Source organism: Grus americana, chromosome 2 (genome assembly GCF_028858705.1).
Source record: "Grus americana isolate bGruAme1 chromosome 2, bGruAme1.mat, whole genome shotgun sequence".
NCBI lineage: Eukaryota > Metazoa > Chordata > Aves > Gruiformes > Gruidae > Grus > Grus americana.
The window spans coordinates 20796181-20816126 of NC_072853.1; the positions used below are offsets into that span (position 1 = coordinate 20796181).

Genomic DNA, 19946 nt, shown 5'->3' on the forward strand with positions numbered 1-19946 from the left:
TGACCCCACAGATTAATGAGGAATTCTGTCTAGAAGTCAAAGGTATGATATAGTCTTATATTATTAAAAAAGAGCTAGATATGATCTAACCTACTTCAAACAGCCTAGCCTTTAATAGAGAGGAGAGAAAAAGGCAGAGTACCAAGAGTCCGTATTTATCTCTGGTGTAACACCAATGAAGCCAACAGAATTCCTTGAAGTTCAGTGTGCCTCAGAGCACCACATGGCAAGTGCCACAGGTCATCCTGTAAGCTGCAAGGTATGATGGATGGAAAAAGCAATGCCATTTTCCGTTCCTATTTAGGAAACATTATACTAAGAAATAAGATACCACAGGACTCTATCTCAGAAAATGGCTGTTTATTATTATGTGACAATTGATGTATCAATTCACTAAACAAATTTACAAATTGAAATATGAACATACTCCAAGAAGTCCTCTGGAATGAAGAAATCACAAACTTTCCTAGGAAATTTGATTTTTTTTCTATACTGTACGTACTAAACATAATAATGCTATAAATAATATACAAATAAACACTAAGTTCTATATACAACTTGCTTGAAAAGCAGTCAGGAATTAAATAGGCTATACTTAATTTTTTCAAAATCCTAAAAGTAGGAGATAAATCATCCATCTGATCAAGTCAGACTGAATATTTTAATCCCCAGACTAGAGATAGTGATTCCCTTATTCTTAGTGCTGACACCAAACACGACCCAGACCCCCCTGAAGGTACCTTCTAAATAGACAGACATTAATAGATAATGACTGGGAACAGAGCACGTAAATACCTTTTAAAAAATTAACAAACCTGGATTTCCTTGGACATATGAGCAATAAGAAATCACCTAGCATCTTTTTTAGAAAATGCATCTAAAAATTTCTAATTCATAGTCTGCTTCTGGCTTTACACTCCATGATAAGGGCCACTATTTATTTGTGATGATGAGGGGTCTCTACTCTGGCCAAAGCTGTCAGCAGCTGACAGCACTTCACCTTTAGCAGTTTCAGACACTCTGTTCAATACCTTTAACCCAAATTCTGCACTTCCAGAAGAACAAGACCCTTGCCAACAAATTGAGAACTGAGCAGTCTCAGGGAAGGGGGACTAAAGGAGCTGTAATTTCCTACTATTTCCAGTGCAGGTCTGTGTCACCCTGTTTACATCATGCATCATTCATTTGCTGTGATGAAATGTAACCCTGCGTTTTAAAAAAAGACCTCCGTAACAGTGAGGATACTATATCTTGGTGAGAAGTGTTTCACATATTTTCCATGGGCACAACCTCCTCCTGCTTCTATTTAAATCTCTGTAGCTCTCTTCGGGGGACATTATTCAGTCAGCAAGTTCATTCAGAAGGTGCTTAGCATAAGAGGAGGAAAAGCCAGCATGGCAGCAGACAGCAACATGGCTCCTGAAGAAAAGCCAAGCACTACTCCTGCGAAAAGGGCTGTCCACAAGATCCGAATGGCCAGCCTAGTCTTCAGCTTGGCACGAGGCTGGCAGCAGTGGGTATCTGACCACAACATAAAGCAAGCCCAAGAGCCCTCAGGATGGGTCCCCTCTACAGAAGATTCATCAGCTAAGCCTGTACAAGAAAGATCCTTTGAAAAATGGCCAATTCCATCTGTCAAGAGGGACCAAGGAAAAGATGACAAAAAATCCTCAGCAAAGGAATCAGTGACAATCAGAGATGCTGAAAAAAATTCAAGGGAATCAGATGAAGCCCTCAAAAAATTCAACATTAAAAGCAAAGAGGTGACCAAAACAGTTGTAAGCAAAGCCTATGAACGAGGAGGTGATGTTAGCCTCCTCAGTGAAAAATATGAGAACAACAATAGTAGCTCAGAGATGACCAAGCTCAAAGAAGAATCAAGTGCTATTGACAAAATTCTGAGTGGCAAATTATCTCCAACCATAAGGAGAAAGTGTTCAAATGTGGTATCTGAGCTGACCAAGGGCTGGAAACAGATGGAAGAAGAGGACAAAGAGGGGGCTAAGGAAGAACTGCTGCTTAAGTGTCATGATGACAGCCTGGATGCAGAGGACAGTGGCTATGGGGAAGCAGAGGACAAACTCGAGCAAGAAGACAGTGACCGAGAGGTGACGGCTGTGAGGATTAAACGACCTATGCCATCCTTGTAAGTAAAACATCTTTATTACATAATCACAAATGGTCAGCAGACCCTGAGGGAAGTACAGGTTTCCATAAGATGGGGGGAGGGGAAATGGTAGGAAATGGTCAGAGAGAAACTATTATTCTCGAAGAAAATAATAATAAAAAAATAATCCAGGAAATTTTTTACATAGCTCTCTGTGCTTAAGTAGTTGGTCAACAGCATCTGACTATAGCCTTGGGTTTTATGTGCTATGTAGTTAATAGACACAGGAAGCTGTATTTGGGAAATGTTAATTATATTTCATTTTCACAGTGGATTTACTGGTTCATTGAAATCACTACTTACTTCTTAATACTTTAGTTCATATTTCAGAATAACAATTTTTACCTCATCAAAAGCCCACAGCTATTCATTTATTTCAGCAAATGTTAAGTCTAAAGCAATGTACTTGACACATAATATTTTCAAATACTTATGCATTCTTTTGCTCAGTGTAAATTGTAAATATTTTTGGGAGTAATTTGCAGAGAATGTCCAAAATAGACATTGCAGGAATATACTTTTAAGTACATCTTAACAAAAGCTGGGTTCACTGCTTTTCTTTGGAAGATTCCCATGGATTTGGAATTCATCAAGTCAAAGAATGGAAACTTTCACAGGAGCTGGAACCCCAAACATACACTAGAAGGCACCCAGCCTGCTTTGACATCTGCAGGATTGATTTGAATCATGCTATATGTTATAAGTCATTTGATAAAAAAACCCCCAACATTTGAATAATCAATAGATTCTTCAAATTCAAGGTCTCTCTTTGGGTACACTGTCATGAGGGCGGGAAGGGGGAAGTACGTTCATTGAGTATGTTGTGGAAATGGAAGTTCCTGACATACAGACTTCCTTATGCCTATAAATGCTGTGAAGAAAAAGCAAGCAGAATCTGTTACTTACCTACAGAGTTATTACAGGTTCTACTTAAAATTTTGAATTAAGTAGCAAATTCATAGTATCAGATAGTTTTGAGTAATGCTTCTTTCAGTAAGAAGCTCATGTTTGAAGATTACTACACAACAGCGGGTACATATTAAATTTGGAGCCCAGGTAGTATAAACAAGTAGAGTTCAGCCATAGCCGTGGAGTCCTTGGGAAGTCTCCCAGAAGAGCAGAGGAACAGCAGAGGCTGGTAGAAATTCTCCAGTTTCCTTTCCCAGAGGTCTCCAGCAGAACCAGCTTTCCAGAAGACAGCTACAAACAGTTGTGCTGTGACCAGATTTGCCAATGGGCAGATGCCAAACTAATTAATCACTCTTGTCAGTAAAAGATTAAAAGATCTGTATGCCCAGTGCTGCAAGATGGGAAACTGTAGGAAGCTGTTATAGACATAACACACTGTTTGCTCCAGTCCTCTGTTTTACAAATGTGGTAATTCCCCAAAACAACGACAGCAGAAAGGAACATGTGGTTGAGCCTGAACTGTTTTGGTGTAAAACCTCACATCGAGCTGTAAAATTGGGATGAAGGAGAGCGCAGCCTCTGAGGCCAGGGAGCACCGAGCCGTGACCAAGGTGCAGCCCAGGGGCTGCCCGCTGGCTGTGCTGGGCAGGGAGGACAGCTGGAGGCACAACTTAAACCAAACACAAGCAACGCAAGCACGAGGCAATTTGAGACAAGAAGGCAGGGTTTTCACCCACCCAATTAGCCTGTGTGTAAAGGACTAGCAAGGCAGCAAGAATCGGAGGACCAGGGCCAGTATGTTCATATTGTATCCTAATCGCCATTTCAGAAATGCAAAACTGAATCCATACTTTGCCCCTACAGAAAGGATCGTAAGGAACACTGAACATGGGTGTTGTCCTCCTAGAAGTTCAGAATTCATTTAGGGTGATCATTCTAGTTAACAGTTTAACTTTTTTGATTGCTACAGGCAACCACTTCTTACAGTGGTTTAACATTCACAACCTTCACTTTGGAACCACAATCCATTGTGTAAGTGCTGTACAAACATGAAAAAAAATGCTTATATGTCTATACAGTTTACTGTGTTAACTTGTCATTAACCTAAACAATGGGGAAAATTGCACTTTGGACATAAAAATGGTTAAATTAGAAGATGCATTAAAAAAAAAAAAAGATAGTAACAGTAAGGTTTTTGCAAACCCACACGGGGCATGATAAAAGCAAAAGAATAGACAAGATGGTGTTTTTCTCAACCACCGAGAAGACAATTAGGATAAGAAAGGTGACAGGGTAAGAAAAGAGAATTAAAGGTTTCAGTAGGAAAAAAAAGAGAATACTTACTAGACTGTTAAATAGAAAGAGGCAACAAGGCTTTTACAGAGTTACACTATCTCACTTATTGGCTTCTCTCCCCTCAACCCTGGGAACTGAAGCTCCAGGATTTCCTCAGGGATCACGGCCCTTGGAGAGAAGGGGGAGCAGCTGGCTGTGGCTGAGGGATAAGCTCTCTGTGATGGGATCTGCTTATCAGCTCAACTAAGACTATTGGTATCACTTCTAAGCAAGCTTGATTCACTTAGGGTTCCCTCCCCTTCACTGATAGGGGAAACAATCAATCTGAGCTTCAGCTGGAGTTAGGACTGTCTGGCACAGTGCTTCTACGGCTTTTGGGAGATCTGTAGGTTTCAGGAGACAAATTGCTTTGCATAACCAAACCCTGCGCCCACAGTTCCTCTGGACAATGAAGCCACAATTCAGGGCAAGGGGCAAACGATCACATCTTTCTCTTCCTCTGTACGACAACAGCTTATATACAAGAGGATCTGGTTTATCATTGGGAAACAAAACTGTCTAGCTTTACCCCATTGATATATTTTAATGCTTTCCTGCCCACACCTACCTGTTAATCCTTTACACGCACAAAACAACAGGTACTCACACACTGCCTACTCTCAGGATGTTCTGCAGTCAGGCCACAGAAGAAAGGTACATTTACTTGGCAACACTATGTGCTTGATTCTTCTACTTTTCACTGTATTGATGGGGAAGAGTATTTTTGGAGCTTTTTAAATGCAGTTTCTCAATATAGCTAAGCCAAGCTAATGGCAACACCACAGCTAAAAGAGCGTTCCTGCTCTCCTACTCCTCCTTTTATCTCTAGCGTTGTCTACACTTGGGTGCTAGAGCACATAGTGCTGCCCAGTGCTGGCATCCTTCTGGTGCACAGACCTGAACCGGGGACTTCTCTATTTTCTCATTCAACAAGCTTAATAGAAAACAAAGGAATGCCCAAATAGCAGGGAAACAAAATTTTCTGCAGGTCTGCAGTCCTCTGTACTGTTTTGCTGACTGTATTATGGTTCTCTGGTGTTACTGTTTATATTCAGCTGACATTACTGGGGAAGTTTCAGAGCAGCCTTCTGGGGAATAAAAATATTAGAAAACAAATTACTCTGGCACAGCCAGAGCACAACATACTCCCTAGCTGAGCTCTGTACAGAGAGGACGACAGGATGTGGACAGCTCAGACTATCTACAGCTCCCCCACAATGAGCGAGATTGGCCACTAGAGGAAAGAGCATCAACAATTTCTCCGCCTGGAGTCGTCCAGCAATATGATGTTGCTACGCACATGCACACAAAAATCAGTAAGACCTCCGAGGGCCTTTCCTCATCCTTTGACTCTGACACAAATTGCAGTAGCCCCAAGTTTCTTTCAGGCTTGTACCCTGCCAAGGGGAATGTGAATTTTGGACTTCAATCCTTGTTCAGAACCATACCTCAAATACATAAGCATAGGCAGAGCTACTGCACTCTATTACATTTTTGTTGTTTTAAGCATTGACATCTATTACAGGGGACAGATTTTTACAGACACTACCCTCTTTTTCAGCCAAGAATAGCTGAGGACCAGTCCATACGCTTTCAGTTATTGCCATTTATAACATCAGGGCAGGCAGATTTCAGGCAATCGGCAACATACTCTTTCACCACCCTACAGCATTAAGTCATTCTGGGCAAAAGTTTGTCAAAATGGGCTGGAGGATGTTAATATAGATGAGATCAAGATGTGCTCGGCAAATTTGCTTTTAACTGCAAACTGGAACGCGGACTAAAAGCCCCCAAAGAACTAATTTAGAAGTAGTGAACTCATGCCACCTGGTGGTTAGCAGCTCGTCTGGAGAAATGTGGTAACCAAGTTAAGAGATTAGTAGTAGAACCGTGTAATTAAATGATGAAAAGCAAAGCTCAAATGCCTTTTTTGTTTCTTTCAGTGCAAGCAGGTTTAGTGAAGAAGCAAGCACCAAAGCCCACAGGAAATACAGCCCCGTGAACAGCCTGAAGGACAGATGGCAAGAATGGGCCGACCAGCACATCATAACACAGAAGCTGAATCCCTTCAGTGAGGAATTTGACCACGAGCTGGCCATGTCCACACGCCTGCACAAAGGAGATGAAGGCTACGGTCGCCCAAAGGAAGGAACCAAAACTGCTGAAAGAGCCAAGAGAGCAGAGGCCCATATCCATCGGGAGATTAGGGACATGTGCTTCATCATTGAATCGATGGCTAAGCCACGGCCTGACGGCAAGATCCAAGTCACTTTTGGAGAACTCTTTGAGAGATACGTTCGTATTTCAGATAAGGTTGTTGGGATTCTCATGAGAGCCAGGAAACATGGGCTGGTGGACTTCGAGGGAGAAATGTTATGGCAAGGAAGGGATGATAATGTCATAATTACTTTATTAAAATAAGCATGCTACAAGAGCAACTTGTTTTGGAAAACTTTTCTCCACTTCTCCCTTGCTATTAGCATTTGCACATTTTGAATGCAAGACTCCCTCGTTCACCCGCACAGAAAAAACATTGAGCATTTTTCTGAATATGCGTAACTACTGCACGATAACGCAAGTATCCGAACGGACTTTTTCTCTGTACCAGGAGGGCTTGCAGGATACTTCAATTAATTATTACTTGAAAAATAAGAGAAAAATCTATATTGACTATAAAGCAGCTGAATATAAAACTCATAGAAATATAAACAGCTACAAATAAATTCCAATTTTTACTTGTTCTTACATTCAAAACCTTCCTAACTATTTAAACTGGGATATCAGGAATATAAACCATGCCACATCAGAAGCTGAATGACAGTATAAACTCAGACCAAGTTTTTGATCTGTGAAAGTGATCCTGTGCATGTATTTCCTAATTAATCTATTTAAATGCATGTAAAAATAGTTTTATTTGAACACAGAATCAAGGATACCACATTTGTTTCCTTTACAAACGTGGATATGCACATACTACTGCACTATTATCTTGTGGCAACCATTGACGCAACTTTATCTTACATATCACATACAAAATAAGACAAAATCCTTTTATAAATGAAGTTTTATATTTAATGTATTTCTATAACTAATTTATTAGTTTCATATTTAGAGTTATGGATGTTGGAGAGAAAACACCCAATAGAATGTAATGCACAAAAAAGTTTTGAATAAATAGCCACATAGAAAATACCTCTTATCCAACATTGTGCAATGTATTATCTGATTATTTATGTAAATATAGTTCTTATAAATACAGGGGAAAATATCATGTAACATTAAAAACTGTCAGGTAACTTCTACCGTTGTATATATAGTAAAAGAGTGACTACAATCAGCATCTTCCATTGAAATGTACCTCTGTGAGAAAAGATACCGAAACAGTGTTCATAACCAAAAATCAACTAACTTTAAGGAAAATGGTGTTTCACATTATACAGAAACACTGTCGTAATGTTTCAGCATTCGCTCTTTGAACCATTCTGATGTCACTGAAATAATATATGTCAGTTCAGGTGATGCTGAAGAGGAGTAAGTGCTAATGAACTCATACTTCTAGGTCTTAAAATTGTTTATATTATGTACAAATGTGAGACCTCTTTAAGGTCTATAATGCTTACTGGATCATATAGATCACTTTCTCTAAACTACTACTGTAAAAATAGTTATCCTGGTAAAAATGTGTTTCACATGAAAAACATTTGTTTTGAGCAAGAAGCCTGGGCAAGTAATTTGCATAATGAAAAATAAATGTTTGTTTTCCCCCCTAAGATTCTTTCAAACTGAAAGACCAAATGTCTTCTTACAGAAGAAAATGTATATTAACATCTTGCCTCCATGATAAAACAAGTATTGCTAACTTATTACGAGAGTACAGGTACTCCATTTTGAAGCTCCAATGAACACATAAATCAAATATTTTATAAGTTAGCAATACAATAACTGATTACTATGTCTATTGTAAGTTTATGTAAATCATTAATAGTTTAGGTACAGTTATATGTTGTGAATCTAAGGGAAAAAAAGAATTATAAGATAGATTCAGTGGAATTTATTTAACAATGTTTTCTTGAGATCTCTCAGACTACTCAAGCTGACCTGTGAAACTGACCTCTAAGCGTAATACTTACATATCAGAATATTTACTTGCATATTCTTACCTTATTCTTTACATCTTTATATAATGACCTTTACAGCTGTCTAAATTGTCTTGAGGAAATTTGGTTGTGTGTTATAAATAAAACCCTTAATTTATTATTTTTTGGGTTATTCCTCCCACACACTACAGAAGAAATACATGTGCTTTTTCTGTGAAGTAAAACATCGAATCATAGAATGGTTTTGGTTGGAAGGTACCTCAAAGATCATCTAGTTCCAACCCCCCTGCCATGGGCAGGGACACCCTTCACCAGACCACGTTGCCCAAAGCCCCATCCAACCTGGTCTTAAACACTTCCAGGGAGGGGGCATCCACAACCTCTCTGGGCAACCTGTTCCAGTGCCTCACCACTCTCACAGTAAAGAATTTCTTTCTAACATCTAATCTAAATCGACCCTCCTTCAGCTTAAACCCATTCCCCCTTGTCCTGTCACTACACCCCCTGATAAACAGTCCCTCAACATCTTTCCTGTAGGCCCCTTCAGGTACTGGAAGGCCGCAATTAGATCTCCCTGGAGCCTTCTCTTCTCCAGGCTGAACAACCCCAACTCTCTCAGCCTGTCGCAATAAGTTGTTTGAAAATATAAGTACATTCCCGTGTTCACAGGCTGGTAAAATATTTCCCCGTGAAGGTTTCTCTGTCCAAAGCACCAGAAGATTTCACAGTACACGAAAATGAAACAGTCCTTATACAAAATACCTGTACAGCAAATACACACTAAAGGCACGTAAGCGTTAAGTGAATTACATATTTCTGCTCACAAGAACTCTCGTCCTATCACAGGACAACACAGCAGAGATACAGTTCACCACAGATGATGTTTTTATCTTTTTCAGTGTTATGTTCATGTGTGCCAAAGCCCAAGAGCACCTCACCATTCTTGTATACATCTGCATTCATTCAGTGACCCAAGACAGTAAGAGTGATATATTTTTGTACTGAAACACACAAATCATATACCATCAGAGGTGCATTTCAACGTTATGCATGTTTACTGCATGTAATAAGAGCTTGTGTTTTGATATGAAGTCTATGCCATCTACTACCTCACCTTCAGGGAAACATCTGGAATACAACTAGGCACATACTGCTGAAGTGGGAATGAAAAAAAAAAACACCTTCCTGGCTTAGATCTTCAGACAACAAATTAGTCTGTAGAAACTGTGGAGTATATTAAGTTCTTCTGCTTCTTCCTGCTTGTTCGATAGGAAGATGAAAGTTGGAGGGCCTTTTCTACTCTATCTTCTACTTGCTGAGCAGTGCTTCTAACAAAGAAATCGTTACACAAAAGGCAGGCAGCAATTGTTGCCAACAATTCTCATTCACACAGGAGCCATCTCTCCCTCGTTGCACGCCTACTGACAAGAGGCTGGGCTGACTGGATCATGAGCCGATTTAGTTCTCGCATTTTACTGCTCTTGCCCCATATGATGCAGGGAGGCAGACACCTGACGTAGACTGAATAAACTGCTGGCATTCTCAAACACAACCATCTTCCTCCAGGTTCATTAGGGCAAGTTAAACATTTACTTTGGAGACAACAATTACTAATGATCCAGTCTTAAAGTCTGAAATTTAGGCATATCTGCACCTAAGTTAGTGCTGGGATTTATAAAAGTTTCATTTTAAACATTTGTGAACAACAGATTATTGGCATTTGACTTTTCTGCAGGCTCCTGTATGCCCACCTGAAGTCATTGCGGACAATATATATTGTCATATAAGGCAAATACTAATACTGGGGGCAAGAGTGGCAAGGACAGACCTAAGCTGCAGGGCAAACTTCTCAGCTGAACTGTAATTCAGTGACAGAGGAGATGGGGAACCTTCCCATTTTCTTCTTTATGGAACGCAGATGAGAGAATTGAACTTCTGTAACTTTTATTCAAATACATTCAGCAACAGAATAGAGCAGTGGCACCCCTTGAATCTCAACGTTTTGTTTAGCTGATGTCTTCTTGTGTATTGGAACACCCAGATATACAGGCATTTATACTTACCATAAGATAAAACCAAAATTATAGGTTTAGAGAAAGGTAACATTAGATTAATTGACATTTGAGGGAAGAAGTCCAGCCTTCAAGCTCACAGGCCCTCTTCAAATTTCTCCTTGCCTTTAAATCCACAGATCAGCTGTGTAACAATGTAATCACTACTATACATCCTAAATCTATAGCTCGCTGCAGATAACTTCTTAAGCCTCCTATTCATAGTCATCCCAATGCAATGTTAAAAACTTTATGCAACAACTCCCACTCCACACTTCTTCCATTTTTCCACTCAAAATATTTTATTTCCAATTGGATAAAAAAACCACATGTGATATGACTATATGATTTGTCTCACACCATCCTCCATCATTTACCTTTGATTAGACAGTACCATACAAAGCCTTCTAGAGTGTGAAAAGTATTTACAGTTTTTGTGTAAGATAAATATTTAATATTGATATCATTTATGATGTATGGAAGTGTTTTACATAGGTTAAATTTTGTAACTTTTTTTAACATAAAGATGTGACAAGCTTATCCATGCAAAGTAGATGGAGAAAATAAATCTGAATTCATTAAAAAAACAACTGAACAAAAGTACTCCATAAATTATTCAGTCTAACTCTCCTACTATATTGTAACTGTTACATTCCTGTGAAACTAAATATTCTACTTAAATTCTAAGTAGTAAGGTGATAAAAGTCAGAAACTGCTTGATTAAAGCAGTCTTCATAGATTTTAAGACCTGCTTTCCTATTGCTGACTTGCTTGAAAAATAAAACCCTTAACCTTTCAGATAAAGGTTACTCTCATGGTAGCTTAGCATGTTATTTTCTTAACTACTGTATTTACCCCCAAAAAGTTTTATTTGAAAGAGATTTCCTTCTGATAAGTAACATTTCCCTCATTTTCCTGTCTGAGGCTATGTGTTCTCTTGCAAGGGTTGTATAGTTTGCTCAGAAAGCGGAGTTCCTTCCTTGGTATTGAAAAACTTGTCTCTTCTGTAGGAACTGTGAGGTACATTTTCCATATTCTGAATGTACCTTTCATGCTTGAGTAACAGGATGGAATTTGTAGAAGAAGAAATATATTTGACTTTCACACCTTTGTATTTTTTCCAAGTCTTACAGCAGTTGCTGCAGTGGCTTGAGGCAAGCGGATGGTTCACTGGATGCGTATCCCACCCATGGAAAATCAGCTCCCTCCTCCATGGCAGTAATTGCTTCTTTAAAATGTTTCTGTACAACCAGGGTTTAGTATTACAGCTCATTCTTAAAACAAGGGAAGGCTACTGAAATAAAATAAGGTGTAGTGGAAAGTACAACATTTGTGGTGAGATGTTCAATCATCATTGATCACAGAACAAACATTGGCAAGTCCTGTTGCCACAACTACTTCAGCTGCTATGTATACAATGCACCACACCAACATCTCAAAGTCACTCCTTCCACCACAGGGCACAATGAAAGTAGTTTAGTGTTCAACAGTGTGTGTACTACTAGCAGCGTAACTACTACAACATAAACATGAGAAGGATTACAAAGCTTGTCAGGTAAGCAGGACAGCAGAAAGCAGAGCTTAAACAGACGTCACGCTGGTGATACTGCAATGGGACAGCCAGCTTTGGTCTGTATTCCAGTAAAAATAAGTGTATACCATTCACTCAGCCAAACACTCACTCTCTGCTCCAGTACCACAGTGTATCATAGAATCATTTAGGTTGGAAAAGACCTTTAAGATCATCAAGTCCAACCGTTAACCTAGCACTGCCAAGTCCTCCACTCAACCATGTCCCTAAGAACCACATCTACACATCTTTTAAATATCTCCAGGGATGGTGACTCCACTGCTTCCCTGAGCAGCCTGTTCCAATGCTTCACAACCCTTTCAGTGAAGAAATTTTTCCTAATATCCAACCTAAACCCCCCCGGCACAACTTGAGACCATTTCCTCTTGTCCTATCAGTTGGTACTTGAGAGAAGAGACCAACCCCCTCCTGGCTACAACCTCCTTTCAGGTAGTTGCAGAGAGCCATAAGGTCTCCCCTCAGCCTCCTTTTCTCCAGGCTAAACAACCCCAGTTCCTTGAGCCACTCCTCATAAGACTTGTGCTCTAGACCCTTCACCAGCTTCATTGCCCTTCTCTGGACACACTCCAGCACCTCAATGTCTTTCTTGTAGTGAGGGGCCCAAAACTGAACATGGTACTTGAGGTGCAGCCTCACCAGTGCCGAGTACAGGGGGATGATCGCTTCCCTACTCCTGCTGGCCACACCGTTTCTGATACTATATTCTGTAGCTCTATTTCACATTGCAGTAGCATGTACTCTTAAATGGAGAGAGAGTAGAGGTTTGTTCCCTTGAGTTCCCTATTGCTGTGACAATAGTAAAACACTCTGATGATGTGCTCATTTACAAAGGAAGAATACAGAAGTGAGATTTAAGATTCAAGTCCTCACTGAGAAATTCCAGGGAGTATCCAAATCAAGATCATTATTTTTTTTTAATTTGAAACTGAGTAGTAAATGTTTTTACTCCTCTTCCAGGACTGGATTTTGTGCAGACATGCTAACTCCCATACAAAAAAACCCTCAAAACTCTAATGTAGTATATATAGGTGAGCAGGAAGGTGCAAGCATGACCCATATGTGAGAAATCATGTCCTTTTGCAGATTATACAAAGTTAACATAAAAAGGATTTAGTGCTGAAAGATGATGTGGTGAGAATCCCAGGTACCTGAGGAAAACATTGTTAGTCAATGAATGCATCTGAGTACTGTATGCTGAGGCAAAGTCTTCTGGCACTGAACTGCCAAATGTAGCTCCTAAAGCCTTCAGCATATGTTAAACCTCAACTCTTCACAATCACAGAAGCAAACCTTGCCAGGAAAGATGGAATGAAATTATACTGCAGAAAACGCATATTGCATTGAAGGCAGGAGGTACATCAAGACAGTGCCTTTGATCTCATCTATAGAGTCTTTTTATATGTGTCATACAGAAGTTAACTACAGCTTTGGTTAACAAAATTCATAGTCTTTCATTAATAGATCTACACCGTAATGTGTGTCCTTTACAGCTAGTCACATCGTTGTTACCACAGTCATTAACTCAAATGTCTTTCTGCTCTTTAACTAATTTAGTATTTATATAAGCATGATTGGTACTGTACTGCTTAATATACTGTTCCTGATTTCCACTTTTTTCCCCCATGTGCCTTTCCAAGACTGATCCAATACTTAGAGACATTCACCTATTGATGATTTTCTGTGCTTTTATAAAATTCTTCAAACTGTAATTCTTTATAAAATTCTTCACAGTAGCATTCAAAATCTAAAATATGCTTTATTTGCAATATGAGCTTAGGATAGAGACTAAGCACTTGAATTAACGGGTTTTGTCAGGAAGGATAATCTGAGACGCTTTTCTTCTCTCTCTTGACAATGGATGGAGACAGCATATTTCACTCTCACCGCTTCCCATTGGGCTTTCAAAAAATCAAAAATGGATGAGCAAATGCATCCTATATATTCAGTAAAGTTATTAAATGAGCAGCAATAATCTGCATTTGTGCTTCTAAGTAAACTCCAACTTCTAAATAAATTCCAACTCAAGTTTATTTTTACATATATTTAGATTTATTTGCTATACATCACTGTGACCTTATAGTACTTAAAATCCATTAGAGGATTTTTTTTGTTGTTGTAATAGTCAGTCTTAACTCCACAAAGACAATAATACTGCTGTGGAAGACCAAAGGGGAGAAAAGCCGTTTCAATTTATTTACAGTTCCTTATTTTGTAAACATTTAGTCTACACATTGTACTAAGATATAATAAGGATAAAGAGCTATACATAGAGACAGGAAACAAAGCCCTGTATTTCTATTCATATTGAGCATTAGCATATTATAGATGAAATATCTGCCCTTTCTCATTACCATAGCAGTAAGCTGTCTTCAAATAAGTTTTTAAAACTTTCCAGAGATGTTAATATTTTGAACTATACAACTACATCTACTTAAGCCAACCCATTTGACTTTTATTCCATTTCTAGAATAATTTAAAGTGCTATAAGCAACCCGTCAATCAACACTTTTCTATAATAACAAAACTACTTTAAACATTAATTTACAAGATAATATACAATGTTCATCTGAAATAGCTGAAATTTCAGCACAAAGTCAGTCACTGTCACACTTAACAGCAATTTGTTTTGTTTTGTTTTTTTTTTTTGTTTTGTTTTTGCAGAACATAGAATAAAAGCTTTGAAACAAAGTTTTGTTGAGCTGTTATTGCCACAATGGCTTATCAATTTTCCTATAAAAGTGGACAAGAGCTACTGGAACTGTATTCTAGCCTGTCATTTTTTTTGAGGTCACATGACAGTAAGTTTGCATATTCCACAAGTCTACTGAATTACAATATTGTCTACCTATAGTACATTATCTCGTTTTAATCAGAGCTGGTGCTAACTGTAGATTTACAACATAGACCCACTCAAAAACATCACAACTATTTTTTTCTTTGGACAGGAATAAGCTATATTCTTGGAGTTGATGTGCTACACGGCTACAACAGTATAACAGCATATATCTGACACTTTATGTTGAAGAAAGATGCATCTGTTTCTGTACTTTTAATGCCCTACTATAGCTACAAATTGCTCACCGAGTTTTGCTTGCTTTAGCCTTTTAATTTTGTGGAACTATCATATTCTTACATTCCCTTGCTATTTTATAAGTCCTTGCCATGTAGCTCAATATTGTCAGTATTTGTCCCAAACCTGCAGATCGTTAACAGCATGTGCAAAACACACTTTAATACAATCAGCATGCAGCTAGAACACGTATTAACTGACTTTTTTTTCTGAACATGAACAATAAACAAGACAAGTGGCACTGTTGACTTTGGATATCTTCTAACTTCACCATATGTGTACTGGTATGTGTTAAGGAATGCTGGGCTTCTCATCTATTTGTGGCACCATATGGATTAAACCATCATTGGTCCGGACCAAATACCCACACGCAGCTTTCTTCTTACATAGGTTCACAGAGGGCAACTTCATTTATAGACATAATTTGAATACAAAAATAACCTATATTCAGTGAAGCAGCCCCCTAGTAGGATTGCAGAAAGGTGTGTGTGGGAAACCTGGGAGGCAACTGTAAAAAGGGTAAGAAAATTTTGTAGGCTGCAAGGCTCAAAGTAATTAATGTTAATTTAGTCCACATGGTCTATATTTTGTAAAAGTGTCTACAGCTTAGAAAAGTAGGACAGTATATTACAGATGTGAGAGCATGAAGAAAAGTCTGCTATTTAAAAATAACAACTAGATGGCCACGCTGAAAACTTACAAAAAGAAATGAGAAAGGTAAACCGGTGCATTATATTGCTCCTAGGGATTTTTGAGCTGCACTGATTCATGTCAGGTTTGGGACAATACCCTGTAGAAATAGTTAAATACTCATTCAAAAGCCCATATTTCTATGTCTTGAATAATGAAGTCTTCTCGCTTAGAAAGTGTGTGATTCCCGAATGTTTTACATGAATGACTTCTTCCATGGTAGAGATCACCATCGAGCCAAAGAGCAAACTCCCCTCTGCAAGACAGACAATGTATTAAAGCAAAAGACTGAGGGAGTAACCATTAAACTTCTGAATGTATTTTTCATTCAGAATTCAGGAACAAGGAGGAATTATAGAATTCTTTTTCAACACAAATACCTCATACCTGTTGATAAATTTGAAGCTGCAAAGATTTATTATTTTTTTACTATTTATTAATAATTTGGGAACATCCCTCTTGCAGACATTTTGAAATAAAAAGCTAATAAGAATTCCTTAGTTTTCAGTCCCTTCCATTCATATTAAGAAAAACGCATAACAGTACTCTTATATGTGAGAACATCCCATGCTTATGCATGGCGGAGGGGGGGAAAGGACTGAGACAATACATAATTTCTGAAGACACTGGCATATCTCGGGATGGTACAGTTTCAATTCAAGCCTCTTCTAGCTACACATAATTTCCACACCTTCAGAATCATAATATCTTGCGTCCATTCTGAATATCCCAAGGCACATATGCAAGTAGAGCATGCAAGGCATCATGACCTTGCAGGGCTGAAACTTGATGTAACACTATGCTGAAGACAAACCTCCTGTTTAAGCTTCCTCAACATAGGAAGCTAAACATCTGACATACTAAATCTTCCTTGACTGGTAACTGTTGAGTCCTGAGCTATCAGACTGAAGTGAATTCCAAATTTTCTTTTCAAAGGTGTGCAGACATGCACACTTTTAAGAGACTCTAATGACAAAAAAGACATAACTTACCCTCCTCCACCAAAAGCAAGGGAGTCCATGTCTCCTTTAATGAAGAACATGTTGTCTCCTGTCCACTTGAAAACCTAATTAAAAAAAAAGAAACAGACTAGTAAGTTAAAATATCTGAACTTTTCATTTGGGCAGAAGGAAAACCAAACCTCAGTAAAGACAGACTATGGGTGGCTAGAGGCCAATTTAATGGAGTTACCAAGTGTACACAAATAATTCAGAAGACAGAGCTATGCAGACAAAAATTGTCTTACATTTCATACTATTTAAAATAAGACCATTCCAAAATAGGTCTTCTTTGAGCACTGAAGCTTCTACACAATGAAAAATACCAAGGAAATATGCTTAGGTTAGATGATATGCCCTTTGGAAGATCTAGTTTGTGAATTTTCAGACACTTGGCAGAATTTAGAATAGTAGAAAAGTCTTCAGTACAATGAAAGAATCAGGTTGAATACGTTTTTCACTATGCAAACACTACCGATTTACTGTGCACTTACAGATTCTGTGGAAAAACTAGTATGATGACTTTTTTTGGGCCAGCTCCTAGAATTTTTCAGATTTAGTGTTAGATTTGTGCACTAAGTATTTTAAGACAATGCGGGGGGAGGGGAGAAAAGCAAAAGCACACAAAGTTATTACTATTTACCTCAAAATCTGGAGAGAAAGTGAACATGAAGGTCTCCCCAGTGCCATAAAAGCCATCACTCACTTTAAATGGTTCAGATGCTAGTGCACCAAAAACCTGTAAGCAAAAAAATGCAAGAGAAAATACTTCAAAACTACACAGCATCTGAGAATCTCTAACGATAGTAACTGATAAGCAAATCAGGTTGCAAATGTTGCCAGATTTGGAATTCACTACTGGATAAGCTTTACATGGTATCACGGTTCCAAGTGCATCGATTGAGATATGGTATGGTGCTTTGTGGTACAATAAAATAAAAAAGGTAAGAGGACTCTTTCTCAATAAAAACTGAACACAGTAAAAAAAATAAAGGGATAAAAAAATAAACTCAGGAAATTCTCAGAAACAATGTACATATTTTTAAAGTTTCAGATGAAAAGGTTCTGCTCCTTCATATGTAGTTCCTCTTCCACTTCAACTAGGTGATTTTCAGCAAGTTCTTAGCTGTAACTGAGTTATTTTTCATGTAATTTATTCATTCCAATCCAAATAACAGGTAAACACTGGTTACCCTGTCTCACAACAGAGAGAGATTTAACTAAGTCTTTGCTGGGTAGGAGAAGTATTTATAATATTCAGAAATAAGAACATTATGACAGTAGTTAAAAAGGTCTAAGGACTGATTATTGGATTTTTAAATCTGATTAAAGTAGTATTGATTTCTCAAGAACTAGAAAAAACGCTCCTGCATAATTTTGCAAAATCAACTATACCCCCTGAAGTACAACCCTCCCAAAAATCAGTATTTCTGTTGCTAGTAGGAAGCTGGTTTCAACATCTGCAAGAAGAGAGTAGACACAAGTACCAAAGCCCTCTACCAGCACGCTCTCATTTGTCTGTATGAGAAAGAAAAAAGCCAAAATGAAGTTTCTGTGGTTTTGTTCACATTAAACTATGAATTTAATTTAAGAATCATGGGAGTGATAAGAGTGAGATGTTAAATCTAGTGTCCTGGCTTGGATTATGTTCAGGATATAAAATAGAAACTATTGTATTCTGCCATCCTAAGAAACAATTTGGCCATAGGTAGGTTTTCCAAGCATTCCTTTCCATGCGGAGCTCTATAGTGGCTGTTAAACACAAAACTAGGGTGTGAACTTCAGATCAGGAACTCAAGGATTATATACAGCTATCAAGCATCAAATAAAAGACCACCCCAGCTCAATTTTCGGTTACTATGTAAGAACAACCACTGTTAGAAAATTCCTTATTTCTCAGGAATTTTATGTGGTCCAGAAAGTTTCTTGTTCAGAAGCTTTTAAATGAAATAAAAGATAGCAAGCCTGAAAGAAGAGTCATGTAAAAAAAAAAAAAAAAAGATGTGGTCATTAGGAAGCAAAACACCCTCCTGCCCTCAATATAACCAGTCAGTGGAAGACTGAGTGAGAAAAAAACTGCTACTCTTCTAAAGAATATCAGGGATAATTTTCTTCAAACATCCTGATAACTTAAGACACAGTCTGATGTGGATTAACATATCAATCATGCCAACAGAGATGTTTAAGTCTTAATCTTCTAATGATTTTGAAAAAAGTGTGCGCAATAGCAAACAAAATTAGTCTGATGCAGGTAGTACCACACATTTTAGAAGTCACTGTTGAGACCCCATTGTTACAGAGCAGAAGTGAGGTAGGACTTATATACCAAACTTCCTTTAAGTCATAACACCTACAGAAGCTTCCTTATATTATTATTACTTTACTTATTTATATTTATTTATATTATGTAATATCACTACACCAACAAGGTACTTTAACTCATGTAAAACTGTTCCTTTACTTAAGTGAAGAGAATTACCTTTGAGCATACATGTGACCAGTATTTACATTCTAATATCTGACTCTCTGGAGGAATTTTTGAACTTACTTGACAAGGTGATGAAATAAAGTATCACGGTCAGCCCAACGTGCTCATTTTTCAAAGACCTGTATCAGTTTCTGATGCATTGCTAAATAGCAAATTCAGTCTAAAAGCTTGAAGTTCCATGAACTGAGGTGCAAGTTTCTATACCTCTGCTTTAATGCAAACTCACAGGAGAACTAGCCCAATCCTTTTTTTGCACAGACATTTATTTCATTCAACATATCAAACCCTGGCAGGGCACTTCTCTGTTATCCCACAGTCTAAATGACAAGAATAGGCTTGAGAAAGAAACTACTACTTATGTTTTGCTTTCTGGGGAAATTGGACCAAATCGGACCAAAGTGAAGGAATTATTTAAAGAAGAAATGTTTGTTTTCCTGTTACTTTCCAGAAAGCTCCCCCCTCCCTGCCCCCAGGTAGGCTTGCACTTAGTCCCCAATGTTATTAAGACCTACAGCTTTTTATATATATTTTTTTTTTTAGCCCATTACTA

General features: G+C 38.2%; 2 protein-coding genes across 14 annotated transcripts in view; one reads left to right on the forward strand and one right to left on the reverse strand.

Moving 5' to 3' along the window:
* Nucleotides 1-663: 663 nt before the first annotated feature.
* Nucleotides 664-8764, forward strand: ABRA (actin binding Rho activating protein). Its single transcript, XM_054816439.1, has 2 exons — nt 664-2146; nt 6355-8764. The coding sequence occupies exons 1-2, from the start codon at nt 1395-1397 to the stop codon at nt 6830-6832; spliced, it is 1230 nt and encodes a 409-aa protein (XP_054672414.1). The 5' UTR covers nt 664-1394; the 3' UTR covers nt 6833-8764.
* A 5412-nt stretch (nt 8765-14176) lies between these two features.
* The window catches only part of OXR1 (oxidation resistance 1), a 293745-nt gene continuing 287975 nt past the window's right edge, over nt 14177-19946 (reverse strand). For all 13 annotated transcript variants that reach the window (XM_054814190.1, XM_054814187.1, XM_054814192.1 and 10 more), the window contains 3 exons: nt 17552-17647; nt 16903-16976; nt 14177-16166 (listed from right to left, as the gene is read on the reverse strand). In XM_054814190.1, the coding sequence (XP_054670165.1) occupies nt 16031-16166; nt 16903-16976; nt 17552-17647 (306 nt within the window). In that variant the 3' untranslated portion in view covers nt 14177-16030. The remainder of the gene's footprint in view (nt 16167-16902; nt 16977-17551; nt 17648-19946) is intronic.